Here is a 23,473-nt window from a genome sequence, read left to right on the forward strand (position 1 = left end):
TCCCTGTTATCAGCCATTCCTCCCTGATTGTGTACACATGCAAAATCACATACAAAGTGGTATTAACCCCTTCCTGACATGTTTAGAGCTGAGCTGGAATTGCGCTTTTTTTTTTTTTTTTTTCTGTAAGAATTTTTCTTAGCCTTTTTTTGTGATAAAATGAATGGTGTCATTTTGAAAAGAAAAACAAAAAAAACCTCAAACCCTGAAATAAATGACTGTGTTGAAACGGGAGGGAAAAAAAAAACGAGACGCGCAAGAAAAACAGGAAAAATTTTCCAGTGATGAAGGGGTTGATCTAAATGCTTTTCCTCCCCCTCCATCGTCCTCAGAGCACCGCTATGTCATGGAAGCCGCTTTTGCCCACGGCTCGACGCACCAGTTTGTTGTGACCACAGAGACGAATGTGCTGAAGAATATTAGGTAAAGACGTCATCATGAATTTTCCTCCATGAAGGTACAATATTTCTTACATTTATTTGATGTTAAAATAACAAAAAAAAAAAAAAAGAAATGAGGAAATAAAATTGTCATATAGGAAGGAGAATCTTTACAGCTGTTTTGACGCAATAGACAAGTCCTTTGTTTGTTTTTCTTGCACTTTCCTCGTTCTGCCAGCAGAGGGCGCAGTTGCACCATTTTCTGCTTATTTCCCCGTCACTCTGCTGTCAGGGCATGCTGGGACTATTAGTTTCCTTACAGCCGCAGAGCCGCACATTGCAGGCCATTGATCTATAGAATGAAATAAGCCAGGAAATGTTTAGAGTATTATATTATAGTTTCTAATGTATGAGTGTTTTTTATTTTATTTTTTATTTTATTAGTTATTTCTTTCTAGCGCTGAAGACCCCAGCCTAATCCCGGCCAGACTGGCATTTATCCATTGTAAATCAGTGACGGACGTCAGTCAGGATTGTCGGAGATCGCTGTCGGATCAGCCGCTGACTACGATCAGCGTCCATCGCTTTCTGAAACTCATGGGGCTCCCTCTGGTGGTACGTGTGTGCGCTGCAAGCATTTATTTTTATATTTCTATTTTCATTTATTTTTTCTTAATTTCGTCACATCTGTCTCTCTTCTGGACTTAACTTTTTCTTACTATTGGTGGTAAAAGTTTTGCCCAGTTAGCTCTACATGGAGAATGCATCCCCCTTGTGAATTGTGCACTGATGTCATTTCCATCTATATTTTTCCAGGTTGAGTTTTCCAGGGATCCGGATCAGTTTTCCAGTGTTCACCTCCAGCTCGGATTACCTGTGATCTTCATTCTGAGCCAACAGGAGACCTATGAAGCCGATATGGAGACCGCAGAGGACGCGGCGTGGCAGCTGCTGGGGAAGGCCGGCGTGGCCGTGTTATTGAGGTACAATATAGGGGCTTAATTGGTCCAACTTTAATCCCAGTCTTGGATTTCTGGAGACTATGGCTTTACCGAAGTGGTGCCAAAATGATTACATATTCCCGATTTTGTGCATTGCTGAGTCGGGGGATCTCGTGTTCGCCCAGCGTTAAATTTTAGCCTTATCGGTGAGCTCTTTCTTCAGTTGTAGTTTTCCTGTTATTTCCAGGGAGAAGTCCCAGGTAAACATTCCTGTCGCTTACAATGTGGCCATGAAGAGACCGGACGAAGTAAGTGTTTCCCTGGAGTCCCACACTACAGTACAGAACCCCCCCCCAACACCCTAATATGAAGACTCCCTTTAAGAGTCCACCATGACTGTCTGCTGTATTGGTGATCCCCTTTTATTTAAAGGGCTATTTCCATGTTAGAGAATAATGGCATGTTATAAAATATGGGGTTCTGACTGCGCAGAGTGACGTGGCCTCAGAGCCGGCATCTGCTGGTTTTCTGTAAACATCGGGCCCCCGGGCACTGTGCAGGGGAGCTGCAGCCGGATGAGAAAAAAGTAAGGGCCCCATTCCTGCACCAGATCTGCAGCCCCTTCTTTCTCAGAATCGCTCCCCCCTCAATTGTAAAGTGATGGCATATCCCAGCGATAAGATGGGAGTCCCCCTTTAACAACCTTCCTGTCTACAGAGCCCAGTGAAGTACCTGACGCTGGAGACGACTCAGCAGATCCTCAACCTCATACATGTCCCTAAGGAGGAGCAGCCCGAAGAAACAGTCGCTGATCCAGGTAATCGGGCCCAAAATAAGTCATGGTACATATGGTTATACATACTTCACAAGAGTGCCACTCTGGGGCTGCGTGCCGGCTCTGGGGCTGCGTGCCGGCTCTGGGGCTGCGTGCCGGCTCTGGGGCTGCGTGCCGGCTCTGGGGCTGCGTGCCGGCTCTGGGGCTGCGTGCCGGCTCAGTTTCCGTGCGTATTAGTAACCATGCTGCTTGGGTACCTGGCTGGATAGATCCTGTGCGGCTTAGATGCTGTAATGCTTATGTACCATGCTGCTTAGATACTACGCAGGTAATTTACAGCTTACATGCATACAATCTCTACCAGTTGGTTTCTGCCCCGTCACATCTCCCCCGTCCGCCTGTGAATGTTCTCGATGAAACAAGTCCCATCTCATTTGTCGGCTCCATGTAAATATTTGCGCTGTGAATACTTTCCTACTCTCCTTTCTGCAGAGGTCCAGGATGACGAGGTAGCGAGGGACGTCTTCAGGAGCAGAAGGCCCCGGCTCCCCCTGTCGCTGGTACCGTCACTGACAGATGACACTTTCAAGACGGTCTCCTCCTCCTCCGGCGCTCGCCCCGCGGCCGTCCTCTTCTACATGATCTGTGAGTTCCCAGCTGCGTTCTTTCCTGGAGGTAGAAGCCGACGTGATGTGACTGCAGACATTCATGTCATCATGTTTAGCTTTCCTGTAATCCTGACCATAAGTCACATCCACCAGGGGGGTCCGCAATGGAGGAGACTAAACACGTGCACATCATTTCCTAGAAACTTGAGGAGCTGTGAGGGTATTTAATGAGGCTGAGTGCACATGAGGGTCCTACACTGCTCCTTTGCGATCCCTAAAACGAGAGCTGTTGAACCCTGAGACTCTGCAGCCCCATTTCGGGTGGATTTTCGCACCGCCGTGTTCTCGAGGGTTCCAGAACTCTCGTTCTTGGGATCGCTGGGGGTCTCCATGTTCGGACCCCCAGACATCAGTAAGTTATCCCCTATTCTATGATTAGAGGATAACTTGTGAATATCCCTTTAATACTTCAGTTTATTGATTCATTATGTTCATCTCCTACAGGGGAACACGTGTCCTTAAGTTTTCTAAAGTCTTTTCAAGATGTGGCGAAGAAATATAAAGGTAAGTGAATTCTCTCTCTACCGGGTTTTATTTTTTGACAATTATTGCTCAGTTTAGCGTTTCATTAAGGATTGGATGTCACATTTTACTTTACACCTAATGTAATATTTTTTTGGAGTAATATAGTTAGTTATTATTGGATGAGAAGAAAATGAAGACAGCCATTCTCTACACTGCAGGCTGCAAAAGTGTGTGTGTGTGTGTGGGGGAATAAAAAAAAAAAAATATATATATATATATATATACAGGCTGATCCAACTTTGATGTAATGTCCTTAAAACAAGTCAAAATGAGGCTCAGTATTGTGTGTGGCCTCCACGTACCTGTATGACCTCCCTACAACACCTGGGCATGCTCCTGATGAGGCTCAGTATTGTGTGTGGCCTCCACGTGCCTGTATGACCTCCCTACAACGCCTGGGCATGCTCCTGATGAGGCTGAGTATTGTGTGTGGCCTCCAAGTGTCTGTATGACCTCCCTACAACGCCTGGGCATGCTCCTGATGAGGCTGAGTATTGTGTGTGGCCTCCACGTGCCTGTATGACCTCCCTACAACGCCTGGGCATGCTCCTGATGAGGCTCAGTATTGTGTGTGGCCTCTACGTGCCTGTATGACCTCCCTACAACGCCTGGGCATGCTCCTGATGAGGCTCAGTATTGTGTGTGGCCTCTACGTGCCTGTATGACCTCCCTACAACGCCTGGGCATGCTCCTGATGAGGCTCAGTATTGTGTGTGGCCTCCACGTGCCTGTATGACCTCCCTACAACGCCTGGGCATGCTCCAGATGAGTCTCAGTATTGTGTGTGTGGCCTCCACGTGCCTGTATGACCTCCCTACAACGCCTGGGCATGCTCCTGATGAGGTTGAGTATTGTGTGTGGCCTCCACGTGCCTGTATGACCTCCCTACAACGCCTGGGCATGCTCCTGATGAGGCTGAGTATTGTGTGTGGCCTCCACGTGCCTGTATGACCTCCCTACAACGCCTGGGCATGCTCCTGATGAGGCTGAGTATTGTGTGTGGCCTCCACGTGCCTGTATGACTTCCCTACAACGCCTGGGCATGCTCCTGATGAGGCTCAGTATTGTGTGTGTCCTCCACGTGCCTGTATGACCTCCCTACAACGCCTGGGCATGCTCCTGATGAGGCTCAGTATTGTGTGTGGCCTCCACGTGCCTGTATGACCTCCCTACAACGCCTGGGCATGCTCCTGATGAGGCTCAGTATTGTGTGTGGCCTCTACGTGCCTGTATAACCTCCCTACAACGCCTGGGCATGCTCCTGATGAGGCTCAGTATTGTGTGTGGCCTCTACGTGCCTGTATGACCTCCCTACAACGCCTGGGCATGCTCCTGATGAGGCTGAGTATTGTGTGTGGCCTCCACGTGCCTGTATGACCTCCCTACAACGCCTGGGCATGCTCCTGATGAGGCTGAGTATTGTGTGTGGCCTCCACGTGCCTGTATGACCTCCCTACAACGCCTGGGCATGCTCCTGATGAGGCTCAGTATTGTGTGTGGCCTCTACGTGCCTGTATAACCTCCCTACAACGCCTGGGCATGCTCCTGATGAGGCTGAGTATTGTGTGTGGCCTCCACGTGCCTGTATGACCTCCCTACAACGCCTGGGCATGCTCCTGATGAGGCTGAGTATTGTGTGTGGCCTCCACGTGCCTGTATGACCTCCCTACAACGCCTGGGCATGCTCCTGATGAGGCTGAGTATTGTGTGTGGCCTCCACGTGCCTGTATGACCTCCCTACAACGCCTGGGCATGCTCCTGATGAGGCTGAGTATTGTGTGTGGCCTCCACGTGCCTGTATGACCTCCCTACAACGCCTGGGCATGCTCCTGATGAGGCTGAGTATTGTGTGTGGCCTCCATGTGCCTGTATGACCTCCCTACAACGCCTGGGCATGCTCCTGATGAGGCTGAGTATTGTGTGTGGCCTCCACGTGCCTGTATGACCTCCCTACAACACCTGGGCATGCTCCTGATGAGGCTCAGTATTGTGTGTGTCCTCCACGTGCCTGTATGACCTCCCTACAACGCCTGGGCATGCTCCTGATGAGGCTCAGTATTGTGTGTGGCCTCCACGTGCCTGTATGACCTCCCTACAACGCCTGGGCATGCTCCTGATGAGGCTCAGTATTGTGTGTGGCCTCTACGTGCCTGTATGACCTCCCTACAACGCCTGGGCATGCTCCTGATGAGGCTCAGTATTGTGTGTGGCCTCTACGTGCCTGTATGACCTCCCTACAACGCCTGGGCATGCTCCTGATGAGGCTGAGTATTGTGTGTGGCCTCCACGTGCCTGTATGACCTCCCTACAACGCCTGGGCATGCTCCTGATGAGGCTGAGTATTGTGTGTGGCCTCCACGTGCCTGTATGACCTCCCTACAACGCCTGGGCATGCTCCTGATGAGGCTCAGTATTGTGTGTGGCCTCTACGTGCCTGTATAACCTCCCTACAACGCCTGGGCATGCTCCTGATGAGGCTCAGTATTGTGTGTGGCCTCTACGTGCCTGTATGACCTCCCTACAACGCCTGGGCATGCTCCTGATGAGGCTGAGTATTGTGTGTGGCCTCCACATGCCTGTATGACCTCCCTACAACGCCTGGGCATGCTCCTGATGAGGCTGAGTATTGTGTGTGGCCTCCACGTGCCTGTATGACCTCCCTACAACGCCTGGGCATGCTCCTGATGAGGCTCAGTATTGTGTGTGGCCTCCACGTGCCTGTATGACCTCCCTACAACGCCTGGGCATGCTCCTGATGAGGCTGAGTATTGTGTGTTGCCTCCAAGTGTCTGTATGACCTCCCTACAACGCCTGGGCATGCTCCTGATGAGGCTGAGTATTGTGTGTGGCCTCCACGTGCCTGTATGACCTCCCTACAACGCCTGGGCATGCTCCTGATGAGGCTCAGTATTGTGTGTGGCCTCCACGTTCCTGTATGACCTCCCTACAACGCCTGGGCATGCTCCTGATGAGGCTGAGTATTGTGTGTGGCCTCCACGTGCCTGTATGACCTCCCTACAACGCCTGGGCATGCTCCTGATGAGGCTGAGTATTGTGTGTGGCCTCCACGTGCCTGTATGACCTCCCTACAACGCCTGGGCATGCTCCTGATGAGGTTGCGGATGGTCTCCTGTGGGATCTCCTCCCAGACCTGGACTAAAGCATCCGCCAACTCCTGGACAGTCTGGTGCAACGTGACATTGGTGGATGGAGCGAGACATGATGTCCCAGATGTGCTCAATCGGATTCAGGTCTGGGGAACGGGCGGGCCAGTCCATCTCTTGAAGCTCATCAAGAGAATGCCAGGAGTGTGCAAAGCAGTCATCAAAGCAAAAGGTGTCTACTTTGAAGAACCTAGAATATAAGACATATTTTCAGTTGTTTCACACTTTTTTGTTAAGTATATAATTCCACATGTGTTAATTCATAGTTTTGATGCCTTCAGTGTGAATGTACAATTTTCATAGTCATGAAAATACAGAAAAATCATTAAATGAGAAGGTGTGTCCAAACTTTTGGTCTGTACTGTATATATAATATGTACTAATATCATAAAATGTTCTCATTCCTGCATAATACCTAGTGTTGTGTAAATCCTGGCATCACAGGATAAATGATAAATCTGCTCTGCTGCTTCTGCATTTTTGCCGGTATGAAGTAATTAAAGGCATTTTCTTCCTGGAAATCGCTTCGCTGTGGATTTTCCTTTTCATCTGAAACAATAATAGGGTGAAGTGCGGGAATTAACCCTCCCAGCCGTGGCTCCTGGGCCTCCGCCCTCTCACCTTACAAGGGGCTTTTCACTGAGAAGTAAATATTTAGTTCCTATATAGACAAGAGGAAACCTGAGCGCTGCAGGGTTCGCACGATAGCGCCATCTCCAGCCGCATTGTTCAGCGGAGGTCGTGTTCCCTATGGAATCGCCAGACTGAAAATTCTCACTAAAAAGAAGGAAAGGAACTTTTTAAAAGTTTTATTAGTCAGTGTGACGAGCAGTGATGGGTAATATCTGACCTGGGTGCAGCATTTCCCGTCTTACTGAATACAGTCCCAGCTCTGTGCTTATAAGACTCCTCATCTGTATATATGAGCTGGATGACATGCGGACTGGCTCCCCGCAGGCGGGCTGACTCCTGCAGGTCACCTTATACCGCAAGACAGATCATTTTAACCTCATTAATGCCCCCACAGACCAGAATCTGCTGCAGATTAGGAGATCCAATGATTATTCCGGATGATTACTCCGGATGATTGGACTTTTAGCAGATTGTGCGGCGCTGCGACTAATCACTTTTCCATGTCTCCCTGTAGAGCGGCTGGATGTGTCTATGTCCACGGTGAACTGCGCTGACTGGACGGACGTCTGCACCAAGGAGCAGATCACCAGTTTCCCTTCAGTGAAGATCTACCAGGCGGGGCTGCAGCCGTTCCTGTACGAGGGCATGATGGGCACCGAGGAGCTGGCGCGGTTTCTCCTGCTGTGAGTACGGACTCCGCTCCTCAGCTGATGGATAATGTGAGAGACAATCTGCAAATCGCTTCATAAATTATGTTTTACCCCGAAAAATTGCAGCAAAGTGCCGGCCACTAGGTGTCTCCCTTCTTACACTGCCTTATGTCAAGTGCAGTCAGGAACCGCAGAGACACCGAGACGGAACACCGGAAGTGGGGGAGGGGCTTTGTGTCTCTACAGGAAGTGGGGGAGGGGCTTTGTCTCTACAGGAAGTGGGGGAGGGGCTTTGTCTCTACAGGAAGTGGGGGAGGGGCTTTGTGTCTCTACAGGAAGTGGGGGAGGGGCTTTGTGTCTCTACAGGAAGTGGGGGAGGGGCTTTGTCTCTACAGGAAGTGGGGGCGTGGCTTTGTCTCTACAGGAAGTGGGGGAGGGGCTTTGTCTCTACAGGAAGTGGGACTGGGCTTTGTCTCTCTACAGGAAGTGGGGCGGGGCTTTGTCTCTCTACAGGAAGTGGGGGGTTGTGTCTATAGGGTGTAGAGGCGGGGCTTTGTGTCTCTACAGGAAGTGGGGGCGGGCTTTGTCTTTCTACAGGAAGTGGGGGGGTTGTGTCTCTATAGGGAGGAGGGTGGGGCTTTGACTTTCTACAGAAAGTGGGGGTGGGGCTTAGACTCTCTATCAACTCCAGTCCTCAAGGCCCACCAACAGGTCATGTTTTCAGGATTTCCTTAGTATTGCTCAGGTGATGGAATTATTGCCTGTGCAGGTGACCTGTTGGTGGGCCTTGAGGACTGGAGTTGGGGAACCCTGGTCTACAGGAAGTGAGAGGGTTGTGTCTCTATAGGGAGTGGGGGTTGGGCTTTGTCTCTGTAGAGGAAGTGAGGGGGTTGTGTCTCTATAGGGAGTGGGGGTTGGGCTTTGTGTCTACGGGAAGTGGGGGCGAAGCTTAATGTCTACATGAAGTGGGGGCGGGGCTTAATGTCTACATGAAGTGGGGGCGGGGCTTAATGTCTACATGAAGTGGGGGCGGGGCTTAATGTCTACATGAAGTGGGGGCGGGGCTTTGCCTCTGTTGGGAGAGGGGGCAGGACATTATCTTTTTGCTTTTGCTCTCCTGTCTGTCAAGTTGTGTAAAGGCATAACAGCAGAGAGGAGGGTTGGACAATGGCAGGAACAAGGCATGATGGGAATTGAGGAAAGGGACGTTCTTGCACTTGTAGTGCTGGCAGAATACTAATGAAAAGGAATCCCTTAAAAAGAGAGGATGGCAAGTTACAGAGTATGAGAACTGGGACGGATCCTGCAGTGGTGGTGCTGTAGCGGTTGTCTCCCAGCTTTCTACGGCCTTTGAATGTCATATCGGCCTGTGTTATATGTCCTGATCCTCCTGCATCAGGGCACACTCCGGTCAGGCAGCGTCGCGCTCCGGTCAGGCAGTGTCAGTGCTGACGGCCCAGTGTTTTTATTCTGGTAGCACAGAGACGAGAAAGATCCACAAGTTCACGATTCTCCTAATGCAATGATCTGTAATTGTATCCGAGCCGCTGCGTAATACCGGGGTCTGCTCCTCCGCTCATCCTGATATTATTATGTCTCATCTGCGGCCGACTTCCCCCAATTTGTCTTCAATTAAAGGGGAACATCATTTACAGGCCAGAGGAATTACCACTAATTACATATGTGAAGATTTGGTCACTGCCTTGCCGCACTGTGCCGGCTGCCACATGGTGTACCAAAAGTCACCGCACAATGTATTCTAACGCAAGTACTGAAAAGGTTACAAGAACATGTCCACTCTGCATACTGCGCCACAGCTGTCCATGGGCTCCAATATCTAACTGCAGAATAGTGAGTGCAGCTCTGGAGGATAATACAGGATGTAACTCAGAATCAGTACAGGATCAGTAATGTAATGTATGTACACAGTGACTGCACCAGCAGAATAGTGAGTGCAGCTCTGGAGGATAATACAGGATGTAACTCAGAATCAGTACAGGATCAGTAATGTAATGTATGTACACAGTGACTGCACCAGCAGAATAGTGAACGCAGCTCTGGAGGATAATACAGGATGTAACTCAGGATCAGTAATGTAATGTATGTACTCAGTGACTGCACCAGCAGAATAGTGAGTGCAGCTCTGGAGGATAATACAGGATGTAACTCAGGATCAGTACAGGATCAGTAATGTATGTACACAGTGACTCCACCAGCAGAATAGTGAGTGCAGCTCTGGAGGATAATACAGGATGTAACTCAGGATCAGTACAGGATCAGTAATGTATGTACATAGTGACTGCACCAGCAGAATAGTGTGTGCAGCTCTGGAGTATAATACAGGATGTAACTCAGGATCAGTAATGTAATGTATGTACACAGTGACTGCACCAGCAGAATAGGGAGTGCAGCTCTGGAGTATACTACAGGATGTAACTCAGGATCAGTACAGGATCATTAATGTAATGTATGTGCACAGTGACTCCACCAGCAGAATAGTGAGTGCAGCTCTGGAGTATAATACAGGATGTAACTCAGGATCAGTACAGGATCAGTAATGTAATGTATGTACACAGTGACTCCACCAGCAGAATAGTGAGTGCAGCTCTGGAGGATAATACAGGATGTAACTCAGGATCAGTACAGGATCAGTAATGTATGTACACAGTGACTGCACCAGCAGAATAGTGAGTGCAGCTCTGGAGTATAATACAGGATGTAACTCAGGATCAGTACAGGATCAGTAATGTAATGTATGTACACAGTGACTCCACCAGCAGAATAGTGAGTGCAGCTCTGGAGGATAATACAGGATGTAACTCAGGATCAGTACAGGATCAGTAATGTATGTACACAGTGACTGCACCAGCAGAATAGTGAGTGCAGCTCTGGAGTATAATACAGGATGTAACTCAGGATCAGTAATGTAATGTATGTACACAGTGACTGCACCAGCAGAATAGTGAACGCAGCTCTGGAGTATAATACAGGATGTAACTCAGGATCAGTAATGTATGTACACAGTGACTCCACCAGCAGAATAGTGAGTGCAGCTCTGGAGTATAATACAGGATGTAACTCAGGATCAGTAATGTAATGTATGTACACAGTGACTGCACCAGCAGAATAGTGAGTGCAGCTCTGGAGTATCATGCAGGCTGTACAGTGATCCTGTGTTTGTATGACTTTCTTGTTGCTGTCGGAGTATTATTAATACTTGCGTTTCTCGCGCAGGTTCACACTGGATTGCCCCGAGCAGTTGCAGACAGTGGAGGAAGCAGGAGATTATATACATGGAGCGATGCACAGATCATTGTCGCCTTTCTACGACATCTCGGCTCTGGGATTATTTGCTCCCGGTATGAGAGAAGGTACCGGACCTAGATCAGGATGGACTGGACGATGTTGTGGCCCGGGGTTCGGGATATTCATAATCTTGCACTTGGGGAATTTCTGGTTTATGTAAATTTGCTTATTTGATGCATAATGAAAACTTCTGCAACTTTCTAATATTCTTTGTTTTTATTCTTTACCATTTCCGAGATCTTGCTTGCTGTTAGTGAATATAGTAACAATTGTTATCAGACCAGACGATCCTCTGCGAGCTCGGACTCCAGGCTGATACATTGTCGCAAACTGTCGGCACAGGAGCGATTTGTGCTGTTGATAGGTTCAATTTTTCATACAGTCGTCTCAAACCCTGACGTGTGACCTGCTCACATCACTGACAGCAAGCAGACGTAGGCGAGCACACAGTCCTCTATGGGATGTAATTGTTCTTCTCTTTTTTTCTGGAGCAGATGAAGACTTCGTCAGCGCGGCAAGTAATCTCCGAGGTTTTGCTGTTGTGGGAATTTACACCGGAGAAGCCGCCGCCGTCCTGTGAGTAAATGTCAGATAATGATTTCTCCTTCCTTCAGCGCAGTCGTTGCATCAGGACTAGGGATGGGCGGACGCTGGAAGTGTGGGGTCTGATACCTCACCAGAACTCCCACCGAACCCGAACCCCACTGAAAATAATGGAGACCAAACTTATAAGAAAAGAAAAAAATTATCTCTGTCTGTCTCTCTCTTTGTCTGTCTCTCTCTTTGTCTGTCTCTCTCTTTTGCCTGTCTCTCTCTTTTGTCTGTCTCTCTCTCTCTCTTTGTCTGTCTCTCTCTTTGTCTGTCTCTCTCTTTGTCTGTCTCTCTCTCTCTTTGTCTGTCTCTCTCTCTCTCTGTCTGTCTCTCTCTCTTTGTCTCTCTCTCTCTTTGTCTCTCTCTCTCTTTGTCTCTCTCTCTCTCTTTGTCTCTCTCTCTTTGTCTCTCTCTCGCACGCTCTCTCTCTTTGTCTCTCTCGCACGCTCTCTTTCGCGCTCTCTCTCGCTTTCGCTCTCGTGCGCGCTTTCGATCTCTCTTGCGCTCTCTCTTTCGCTCTCGCGCGCTCTCTTTCGCTCTCTCGCGCGCTCTCTTGCGCTCTCTCTTTCGCTCTCTCGCGCGCTCTCTTTCGCTCTCTCGCGCGCTCTTTCGCTCTCGCGTGCTCTCTTTCGCTCTCTCGCGCGCACTCTCTTTCGCTCTCTCGCGCGCGCTCTCTTTCGCTCTCGCGCGCGCTCTCTTTCGCTCTCGCGCGCGCTCTCTTTCGCTCTCGCGCGCGCTCTCTTTCGCTCTCGCGCGCGCTCTCTTTCGCTCTCGCGCGCGCTCTCTTTCGCTCTCGCGCGCACTCTCTTTCGCTCTCGCGCGCGCTCTCTTTCGCTCTCTCGCGCTCGCTCTCTTTCGCTCTCTCGCGCTTGCTCTCTTTCGCTCTCTCGCGCTTGCTCTCTTTCGCTTTCTCTCTCTTTCGCTCTCTCGCGCGCTCTCTCTCTTTCGCTCTCTCGCGCGCTCTCTCGCGCGCTCTCTCGCGCGCTCTCTCGCGCGCTCTCTCTCTTTCGCTCTCTCGCGCGCTCTCTCTTTCGCTCTCTCTTTCGCGCGCGCTCTTTCTCTCTCTTTTTCTCTCTCTTTTTCTCTCTCTTTTTCTCTCTCTTTTTCTCTCTCTTTTTCTCTCTCTTTTTCTCTCTCTTTTTCTCTCTTTTTCTCTCTTTTTTCGCTCTTTTTCGCTCTCTTTTTCGCTCTCTCTTTCGCTCTCTCGCGCTCTCTCTCTTTCACTCTCTCGCACTCTCTCTCTTTCTCTCTCTCGCGCTCTCTCTCGCTCTCTTTTGCTCTCTCGTTCTCTCTCTCGCGCTCTCTCTTTCGCGCTCTTTCGTTCTCTCTCGCGCTCTCTCTTTCGCTCTCTCTTTCGCTCTCTCTCACGCTCTCTCTTTCGCTCTCTCTTTCGCTCTCTCTTTCGCTCTCTCTCTTTCGCTCTCTCGCGCTCTCTTTCGCTCTCTCGCGCTCTCTTTCGCTCTCTCTCGCGCTCTCTCGCGCTCTCTTTCGCTCTCTCGCGCTCTCTCTCTTTCTCTCTCTCGCGCTCTCTCTCTTTCTCTCTCTCGCGCTCTCTCGCGCTCTCTCTCTTTCGCTCTCTCGCGCTCTCTCGCGCTCTCTCTCTTTCGCTCTCTCGCGCTCTCTTTCGCTCTCTCGCGCTCTCTCTCTTTCGCTCTCTCTCGCGCTCTCTCTCTTTCGCTCTCTCGCGCTCTCTCTCTTTCGCTCTCTCGCGCTCTCTCTCTTTCGCTCTCTCGCGCTCTCTCTCTTTCGCTCTCTCTCGCGCTCTCTCTCTTTCGCTCTCTCTCGCGCTCTCTTTCGCTCTCTCTCGCGCTCTCTTTCGCTCTCTCTCGCGCTCTCTTTCGCTCTCTCTCGCGCTCTCTTTCGCTCTCTCTCGCGCTCTCTTTCGCTCTCTCTCGCGCTCTCTCTCTTTCGCTCTCTCGCGCGCTCTCTCTCTTTCGCTCTCTCTCGCGCTCTCTCTCTTTCGCTCTCTCTCGCGCTCTCTCTCTTTCGCTCTCTCTCGCGCTCTCTCTCTTTCGCTCTCTCTCGCGCTCTCTCTCTTTCGCTCTCTCTCGCGCTCTCTCTCTTTCGCTCTCTCTCGCGCTCTCTCTCTTTCGCTCTCTCGCGCTCTCTCTCTTTCGCTCTCTCTCGCGCTCTCTCTCTTTCGCTCTCTCTCGCGCTCTCTCTCTTTCGCTCTCTCTCGCGCTCTCTTTCGCTCTCTCTCGCGCTCTCTCTCTTTCGCTCTCTCGCGCTCTCTCTCTTTCGCTCTCTCGCGCTCTCTCTCTTTCGCTCTCTCTCGCGCTCTCTCTCTTTCGCTCTCTCTCGCGCTCTCTCTCTTTCGCTCTCTCTCGCGCTCTCTCTCTTTCGCTCTCTCTCGCGCTCTCTCTCTTTCGCTCTCTCTCGCGCTCTCTCTCTTTCGCTCTCTCTCGCGCGCTCTCTCTTTCGCTCTCTCTCTCTTTCGCTCCCTCTCTCTCTTTCGAGCTGCAATACCAGTCTCATCCTCTGCAGAGAGGTGGCGCTGATTTTGGAAGCAGCTGCCATATTTTTGTCATTCTGAACAGACCTTTTAAAATGACAGGGGCCGGATATTTTGGCAGATAGGAGTCAGTCCTGCCCGGCAGTAACGGACTACTGACCTCATCTCTATCTGCTATACACAACCTACGAATACCGTCATAGGCGGTACCCAAATGTCACCACCTTATAGTACCATCATATAGTGGAGCTGGAGAATGTGCCCCCCCAATCCCTTTAAGATGGAGTTCCAGTGATCACTAAGGTATGCTCATCCTAAGGACAGGGGATAACTTATTATTTCGGGAACACCCTTTCAGTTTCATGTAATCACTATTAAAGATCCATTATGGGAGGAAGCAGAAGAAGCGGACAATGATGGGAGTCATCAGCTCAGGTTTCTCTCTCCCGATAACATCCGTCTCCTGTTCCCTGATGTTACGAGTCCGGCGTTAATGGTGCACGACCAGTGAAACCAGAGCATCCATTATAGACGGGGGGCCAGCGACCGCAGCAGTGAGGGGCCCCTCTATGCCTCGCCGTGATCCGGGGTCTGGATACAATTTTAGTTTCCTTTAAGAAAACAGGGAAAAAAATGTTAATTCATGAAAATTCTCTCATTTCGTGGAATTTTTTCTTCCCGTTGCCAAAAGTAGGAGAAAATTGATGAATGTGGACAAGGGGTCGAGTAATCAGCGGTAGCACGACATGCGCTCCCACCATATGGCTCCCCGCATCCTCCTGACCCCCGATCGCAGGGTAATGGAGGAGTCTGCTTCCTGGAAATGACACAGATTCCCGGGACTTAATTCCCCGGACAACACAAATAGGATAAAAAATATATGGGAAGATCTGGGGAATACGGACAGAAGCCAGGAGGTGACGTGCGGGGACCACTGCCGCTCCCAGCACCATGTGCGGCTGTAGGTTACACAGCAGGAGGGGCTTCATCAGGAGACGACTTCTCATTCAGTAGTGATCTGAACAAAGCCCCCAGTAGTCACAGCAGGTGCCTCATACTCATCCACTAGTCACAGGTGCAGCCTCCACCAATGTCCAATAGTCACAGAACTCCCTGCTCCTCATTCCCCTAGTAGTCGCAGCACCCTCTCATTCCCCCAGTAGTCACAGCACCCTCTCATTCCCCCAGTAGTCGCAGCACCCTCTCATTCCCCCAGTAGTCGCAGCACCCTCTCATTCCCCCAGGAGTCGCAGCACCCTCTCATTCCCCCCAGTAGTCACAGAACCCTCTCATTCCCCCAGTAGTCGCAGCACCCTCTAAGTCCCCCAGTAGTTGCAGCACCCTCTCATTCCCCCCAGTAGTCGCAGCACCCTCTCATTCCCCCCAGTAGTCGCAGCACCCTCTCATTCCCCCCAGTAGTCACAGAACCCTCTCGTTCCCCCAGTAGTCGCAGCACCTTCCCACACCGCTTCACCTCCCCAGTTCTCATAAAACTCCACCTCCTACATCCCCATTAGTGACAGCTCCCCACATCCCCAATAGTCAAAGTACCCACCATTTCCTCAGTAGTCCCCACTCCACTCCTCTGTCACTTTTTCGGCGGTGCCGTGTGATCTCTTCTCCGTGTGTCTGATGTTGTACCATCCCACAGGGCTCAGCGTTATGGCGCGCTGCCCCCCGCCGTGCTCTTCTCCCAGCACTCCTTGCAGAAGGTCCATGCCGTCTCCATCCCCAGCGCTGCCGCCGATGAAATCCTTCTGCTTCTGCAACGGGAACTTCTCGGAGAGTTTGTGAGTTTTGTGCATTTAATACAAAATATGTTTCCTGGTATTAAAAATGTCAGAAAATGCCCTCCCCTCCCCCACACCATATACAGCATTGTGTGGAGCGCCCCCCAGGGACATGTACAGGGATGGGGGGGGTGGGCACCTGCTTCTGGTTACTGACTGCTGGAAACTGTCAGAATGACGAGAGGCGGTATTTTATTATGTGCGGCTTCCAGGATGCCCTCGGGATTGTGACCCTCCACCTGTCTATTCCCTTTATTCATGTCACCACCCTGCGCTTTGTACATGCAGCAGGTCACGTTATGTCTTACATCCTCTGTGCTGCTGTCTGGCACAGCATCTTCCACTTTGTTTTCTTCTGAAATACTCTGTGCTGCTTGCTGCCTGTTTTTGTACCCTTGGCACAGTTCACATGCGCTTCTTTGCCAAGGGCTTCATTAGGGGAAGTAATTATGGTGCTGTGATGATCGCGGGGGCGTCTGCAGTCACTTAAATCCCATCTGTCACAAGACCATCAGTAAATGGTTCGGCTTTTTACCCCCTTAACGGCGCTGCCAAGTTTAGTTTTTGCTTTTTTTTTTCTTCCTCTTCTTTGAAAAGCCATAAAAAATGTATTTCTTTGCCCTCACAGCCGTCCGAGGTCTCCTCCGGCGCACCTCTCTTCAGCCGCCTCTCCTCCGGCGCACCTCTCTCCAGCCGCCTCTCCTCCGGCGCACCTCTCTCTGGCCGCCTCTCCTCCGGCGCACCTCTCTCTGGCCGCCTCTCCTCCGGCGCACCTCTCTCTGGCCGCCTCTCCTCCGGCGCACCTCTCTCTGGCCGCCTCTCCTCCGGCGCACCTCTCTCCGGCCGCCTCTCCTCCGGCGCACCTCTCTCCGGCCGCCTCTCCTCCGGCGCACCTCTCTCCGGCCGCCTCTCCTCCGGCGCACCTCTCTCCGGCCGCCTCTCCTCCGGCGCACCTCTCTCCGGCCGCCTCTCCTCCGGCGCACCTCCCTCCGGCCGCCTCTCCTCCGGCGCACCTCTCTCCGGCCGCCTCTCCTCCGGCGCACCTCCCTCCGGCCGCCTCTCCTCCGGCGCACCTCTCTCCGGCCGCCTCTCCTCCGGCGCACCTCTCTCCGGCCGCCTCTCCTCCGGCGCACCTCTCTCCGGCCGCCTCTCAATTGTATTTTTGTAACGGAATGCAATAAACAAGAATCAGATTGGCGGGTCTTGTAGCGACGTCCCTTTAGTTAGCCTCGTCTTTTCACAGCCGGAAGTCACCGTGGAGTCTCTTCCGGCCCTCCTGAGACGCCAGAAGCCCCTGCTTATCCTCTTCTCCGATGGCGACGTCGACCCGCGCATCGAAAAGCACATTTTAAGTCTGGTGAGAGGAAAATATCTGGAGCTGATGACAACTTGCTGGCTGAACATGTGAGTAACAGGCAGGAAATATTCCGCTTCTTGTAAGTATTTTGGGTTAATTCATGGGGGTGATTCTCCTTGGAGCAGTGACTCGTTGAAAATGCCCCTTTTTTTCTGTAATATTTTTGGTTCTTTTCACCAGTTTTTTAATTTCTGCTTTAATTCTTTTAATTTGTGCCTTTTTTTTTAAGTCTAATTTTATGGGTTCACCGCTTGTATTTTTGTTTTGTTTTTATGTTCTCCATTGTGGACAGGGTTTGATCTTGTCAGGTGTTTTCTGCTGATTCAACAATTGTGGACTTTTTTCTTTTATTTATTTTTTTCTTTAGTCGCAAAATTTCTGCAGCTCTCCTTCATTCCTTTTAACGGAGCTATTAGATGTACAGTACAGACCAAAAGTTTGGACACACCTCATTTAAAGATTTTTCTGTATTTTTATGACTTTGAAAATTGTACATTCACACTGAAGGCATCAAAACTATGAATTAACACATGTGGAATTATATACTTAACAAAAAAGTGTGAAACAACTGGAAATATGTCTTATATTCTAGGTTCTACAAAGTAGCCACCTTTTGCTTTGATGACTGCTTTGCACACTCTTGACATTCTCTTGATGATCTTCAAGAGGTAGTCACCGGAAATGGTCTTCCAACAATCTTGAAGGAGTTCCCAGAGAGGCTTAGCACTTGTTGGCCCTTTTGCCTTCACTCTGCGGTCCAGCTCACCCCAAACCATCTCGATTGGGTTCAGGTCTGGTGACTGTGGAGGCCAGGTCATCTGGCGTAGCACCCCATCACTCTCCTTCTTGGTCAAATAGCCCTTACACAGCCTGGAGGTGTGTTTGGGGTCATTGTCCTGTTGAAAAATAAATGATGGTCCAACTAAACGCAAACCGGATGGAATAGCATGCCGCTGCAAGATGCTGTGGTAGCCATGCTGGATCAGTATGCCTTCAATTTTGAATAAATCCCCAACAGTGTCACCAGCAAAGCACCCCCACACCATCACACCTCCTCCTCCATGCTTCACGGTGGGAACCAGGCATGTAGAGTCCATCCGTTCACCTTTTCTGCGTCGCACAAAGACACGGTGGTTGGAACCAAAGATCTCAAATTTGGACTCATCAGACCAAAGCACAGATTTCCACTGGTCTAATGTCCATTCCTTGTGTTCTTTAGCCCAAACAAGTCTCTTCTGCTTGCTGCCTGTCCTTAGCAGTGGTTTCCTAGCAGCTATTTTACCATGAAGGCCTGCTGCACAAAGTCTCCTCTTGACAGTTGTTGTAGAGATGTGTCTGCTGCTAGAACTCTGTGTGGCATTGACCTGGTCTCTAATCTGAGCTGCTGTTAACCTGTGATTTCTGAGGCTGGTGACTCGGATAAACTTATCCTCAGAAGCAGAGGCGACTCTTGGTCTTCCTTTCCTGCCGTGGTCCTCATGTGAGCGAGTTTCTTTGTAGCGATTGATGGTTTTTGCAACTGCACTTGGGGACAATTTCAAAGTTTTCCCAATTTTTCGGACTGACTGACCTTCATTTCTTAAAGTAATGATGGCCACTCGTTTTTCTTTACTTAGCTGCTTTTTTCTTGCCATAATACAAATTCTAACAGTCTATTCAGTAGGACTATCAGCTGTGTATCCACCTGACTTCTGCACAACACAACTGATGGTCCCAACCCCATTTATAAGGCAAGAAATCCCACTTATTAAACCTGACAGGGCACACCTGTGAAGTGAAAACCATTTCCGGTGACTACCTCTTGAAGCTCATCAAGAGAATGCCAAGAGTGTGCAAAGCAGTCATCAAAGCAAAAGGGGGCTACTTTGAAGAACCTAGAATATAAGACATATTTTCAGTTGTTTCACACTTTTTTGTTAAGTATATAATTCCACATGTGGTAATTCATAGTTTTGATGCCTTCAGTGTGAATGTATAATTTTCAAAGTCATGAAAATACAGAAAATCTTTAAATGAGAAGGTGTGTCCAAACTTTTGGTCTGTACTGTATGTCCAAAAAAATTTTGACGCAGGTGTTTTGCAACTTTTTTAGCTGAACTTGTGTCCTTTTACGCTAAAAATTAGCAAAAAAAAAAAGTTAAAAATAAAGAGCGTTTTGGATTTTGCACATACTTTTGAAGAATTAGGCATAAAAAACGTCTCCCACCCCCCTCCCCCCCCCAAAAAAAAGGCCATGAAGTATATTAGGAAGTTAAGAATCCTGTTGCAGGCTTATGGACAACGCGGGAGAACTGGGCGCATCTGTTAATAACGCCCTATGAAGGCGCAGGTAGAAATTTTAAGAGTTGCCAGAAACACTTGATTTTTCGGTGCTGATTTTGGGGCTGGAAAACCTGCAGCGTTTTTTGGTAGTTGCATCGTGTATAAGATATTTTCAAAATATCACAAAATCTGCATTGAAAATTGAATTTCGGTGCAGATTTTAGGGAAACTTTACAAGGACACATTTTTGCTACGGACAACGGAAATGCACAGCGGTAAATGCTGCTGTGGAGATTGTTGGCAATGTGGCGCAAAAAGGTTCTCAGTAGTCCAAAAATGTACAAACAGCGAATTTATCATCTGCGGCCTTTTTCATCGCCAACGATGTGATCTGAGATTTTAAGAAATCTCCCAAAGACGCTTGGAATATTGACATCGATTTACGCTGCGAATTTTAACCTTTTCCAATGCAAATCCGCAGCTTTTCTGCACAATACGGAGCAGATTTTGCTGCAGAAAATCCATTGTGTGTCAGTCCTATGTGGATGTTACTTGTTTCTGCTGTATCTTTTCACCTAGACACTTTCCGCTTTCTTGCAGAAGGAACACCCCGGCCGGTCTTCTCGTGCTGAAGACGTATTTTAGCATGATCCCACCTTTGCCTCAGCTCGTGCTCATCACTTCTGATTCTCCGGGACAAGTCTTCGCTCTTCCTGTAGATCGGCAGATTAGTGAAGTCGGCATCTTATATTGGCTGGAAATGATAAAAGCTGGAGAGGAAGTTCCCGTCTGTAAGTAACGATCGGATAAGATTTTTCTTTTGCAGAGGTCCAGTGTGTGCTCCCTCCGCTCCCATCATTTTCTATGGGACTGCTCGGCCTCCGCTCCAGCCACATGGTTTCTGCAGAGCCTCATTTGTGGGATCATCGTGGGTCTCAGCGGTCAGGCATCCAGCGGTCAAAGAACCTAATGTTACAACTGGTGTAGGGTTTGAAAAAGAGACCTATGCCATCGTGTCCCGTCCCGTCCCCGCCGCCATCGTGTCCCGTCCCGTCCCCGCCGCCATCGTGTCCCGTCCCCGCCGCCATCGTGTCCCGTCCCGTCCCCGCCGCCATCGTGTCCCGTCCCCACCGCCATCGTGTCCCGTCCCCACCGCCATCGTGTCCCGTCTTGTCCCCGCCGCCATCTGCTCTGATGCGTTTTTTTTTTTATATGCAATTATTTCCTCTTTTTATTTGTTTTGCATCTTTGGTGCATATTTGATGCAGCTTTTTTTTCTGAATGTGCCAAAAAGCCTGCATTCTATACTCAAAATTGCATTTTTTTAAATTTTTTTTTAAAACTTTTCCATCAATGCAGCTATGGCAGGGCTCGCTAAGCCATCCATATGTGTGTGGATGTGTTGGGTACTTCAACAGAGCCCAATCATTAGAAAAAACATGGCAACTTTCTTTCATAAACAGTGCCACATCTGGCCATAGGTTGTATCTGGTATTGCAGCTCGGTTCCTTTGAAATCAAAAGTACTGAGCTTCAATACCGCACACAGTCTGTAGAAGGTGGGCTGGGGGAGGGGCTGTTTTTGGAAGAAAGCATTTCTTTTATTTATTCTTTTATAATCCTCACTAAGTGAATGGAGCTGAACTGCAGCATTGATGAGGACCACAAGCACCACAGCCATGTGCTGATTGTCGCGGGTATAACAGGCAGGACTGAGGATATATTCTGGTAATTTCCCGGCGCGGTGTAATGTTCTAATTTTTACCGTTCCAGACTTTTTATCTACAGAGGATTGGGCAGCTCCGCTTCCACACTACGATTTCCTCGCCATGATGGACGAAGCTGATCCCAACTTGGCTGCTCAGAAAATTCGGATACATATGAAATCCGGCAGAAGTAAAAAAGCCTCAGTGTACGACGAAGACGAGGAGGAGAAGTGGCAAAGAAAAGCCACAAGTCTCCGTGGGACCATCCCGCAGTTCATAGATGTAGAAGAGGAGTCCGCGCAGCACCAGGAGCTATGAACAGGGGGACGACTTACCGTATCTCCTAGGGTCCGAGTGTCTGATCCGTACATAGCTGAGCAGGACCATTCATCACTTATCTACAGGACAGACCATAAGTCCCACTTTGCTGCCAGTTCGACCACTGGGACCCTAACAATCCCAAGAATGGGCACATATTTTGCAATCATTGTCTGTGGGACTGTCCTTGGTGATGTCTTTCAGTCCCATACACACTACACATTCTCAACCACCGCTCCATTCTAACGGGGACTCCAGAACCCTGTTTTGGGACTGGTGAGTGTGAAGATCTGAGGTTGTGGGTTGTAATAATCATTTAGGCAGGTTAGCAATGCAACTATTTTTTATACCTTACGTCCATGCTCTTGGGTAGAAGGCCACAATGCAATGCCGCCAGTCCACAAGATCCCAACCCGAGGTCTGTAGTTCCACTGCTCCGTATCAGGTGATATTTTTGGTTGGTCCATAGCTTTTGTATGTCTTGCCGGTATAGTCTACAATCATGGTCCATGTTCCTCCAGACTATGGATACCACGACTGTAGCACATATATCCAGCTTCAGACAGCAACAACCGTCCTTAGGATAGTTCCTCAAGTCCAGACGACAGATACCATGACCGTAGCACGAATATCCAGCTCCAACTGGCAACAACAGTCCTTGGGATAGTTCCTCAAAGCCAGATGACAGATGCCACGACTGTAGCACATGTATCCAGCTCCAGCCAACAACAACCCCTCCATTTCCTCATCAGTCTCCTAAATACCCCAAGCTGCTCCATAACCCCCGGAATTGAGCCCCACCATCGGGAAACATTCCTCCCAAAGCTAACTGCATTGGTGGAGGTATTTACCCACTTCCGAGCCCCTTACCTGGGACTGAAAGTGAGACCCCCTGTGATGAGTACTCCACTGGGTCTACTATCCCCATCCACACAATGGGACTAGTGGCTGGGAGAACAATGGCTTGAGACCCTAGCGAGAGTAATATAATGATTGCTTTACCCGATTACTAATCTTGTGGATGGCCTTATGTATGCATAAGATCCAGCCTGCACGTCTTTTTCTGCTTACTGTCACTGAATGGTAACATCTATTCCTGAGACTTGACACTTGCTGGGAGAGATTTGTGCTCTTAAGCTGTGTGCCCACGATGCTTTTTTTGGTGCGTATTTGTAGCGCGTAAACGATCCAGAAACGCATTGCATCCCTTATCCCATGACTTCCTATGACATTCTGCAAGTTCTGTGCACATGGTCAAGATTTTTTCTGCGCAGATTTTACTCGCAGAAAAAATAAGGACATGACCAATTCTTGTGCGTTTCTGCATGCGTATTTGCCTATACAATGCATTGGAAAAACACATGGCACATACACGTCAAAAACGCATGGAAAAAACGCATACGTTTTTCTGCCAAGGAGACGCAGAAATGCTCAGGAAAATTCCGGCTTTATTTCTGCATCGTGGGCACTAGGCCTTAAACAGACGAGCAAGCAAATCTCTAATAAAACACAGCAAGCAAATCTCTAACAAAACACAACAATAAGACATAACTGATGCTCCGTGATGGAAAAAGTCTGTATCCCTTAGAGCCGTCGATTCTGCTCTACGTCCATTGCTCCAGTAGTTTTTAGTCTGTGGCCAGCTCCTCACACTCCTCCCCCACTTTTTCAGCATAGCCCGCCCTGGGCTCCAATTAATGAGATTGACTATCCAGATTCTTCACTTATTGGGACAGTCCATCAACATTTCTTTCAGCACAGACACTGATTTAAGAGGTTTCACCTTCATTAGAATGAAACTTTGTATCATCCAGTTTCCTCAAGCCATATTCCATGTCTTCCTTGCTAATAAACTCCACACACCCCATTCCATCCTGGTGTACATCAGCATAGCAGACATCTCCAGTTTCTCTCATATGATCTTTCAGATTCTGCCAGCTCCCTGATGGGGTAAGC

General features: G+C 49.4%; 2 protein-coding genes across 5 annotated transcripts in view; one reads left to right on the forward strand and one right to left on the reverse strand.

Annotated features, from left to right (window-relative positions):
• TXNDC16 (thioredoxin domain containing 16) overlaps positions 1–23,389 on the forward strand; it is a 42,230-nt gene extending 18,841 nt beyond the window's left edge. For 2 of the 4 annotated variants that reach the window (XM_073638467.1, XM_073638470.1), the window contains exons 7-20: positions 333–423; positions 839–995; positions 1,197–1,363; positions 1,569–1,629; positions 2,039–2,138; positions 2,589–2,771; positions 3,209–3,268; positions 7,601–7,769; positions 10,971–11,107; positions 11,537–11,618; positions 15,737–15,875; positions 17,119–17,279; positions 20,095–20,285; positions 21,267–23,389. In XM_073638467.1, the coding sequence (XP_073494568.1) occupies positions 333–423; positions 839–995; positions 1,197–1,363; positions 1,569–1,629; positions 2,039–2,138; positions 2,589–2,771; positions 3,209–3,268; positions 7,601–7,769; positions 10,971–11,107; positions 11,537–11,618; positions 15,737–15,875; positions 17,119–17,279; positions 20,095–20,285; positions 21,267–21,517 (1,949 nt within the window). In that variant the 3' untranslated portion in view covers positions 21,518–23,389. The remainder of the gene's footprint in view (positions 1–332; positions 424–838; positions 996–1,196; positions 1,364–1,568; positions 1,630–2,038; positions 2,139–2,588; positions 2,772–3,208; positions 3,269–7,600; positions 7,770–10,970; positions 11,108–11,536; positions 11,619–15,736; positions 15,876–17,118; positions 17,280–20,094; positions 20,286–21,266) is intronic. The other 2 variants (XM_073638468.1, XM_073638469.1) reach the window with 2 other exon arrangements.
• On the reverse strand, positions 11,630–15,858 carry LOC141153353 (uncharacterized). The gene is made up of 3 exons (XM_073638062.1): positions 15,637–15,858; positions 12,469–12,978; positions 11,630–11,746 (listed from the first exon to the last, which is right to left on the reverse strand). The coding sequence occupies exons 1-3, from the start codon at positions 15,727–15,729 to the stop codon at positions 11,630–11,632; spliced, it is 720 nt and encodes a 239-aa protein (XP_073494163.1). The 5' UTR covers positions 15,730–15,858.
• Positions 23,390–23,473: the final 84 nt, after the last annotated feature.

The sequence above is a fragment of the Phyllobates terribilis genome, unplaced genomic scaffold (genome assembly GCF_046119375.1).
Source record: "Phyllobates terribilis strain yellow unplaced genomic scaffold, ASM4611937v1 Scaffold_7__3_contigs__length_470593459, whole genome shotgun sequence".
Taxonomy (NCBI): Eukaryota; Metazoa; Chordata; class Amphibia; order Anura; family Dendrobatidae; genus Phyllobates; species Phyllobates terribilis.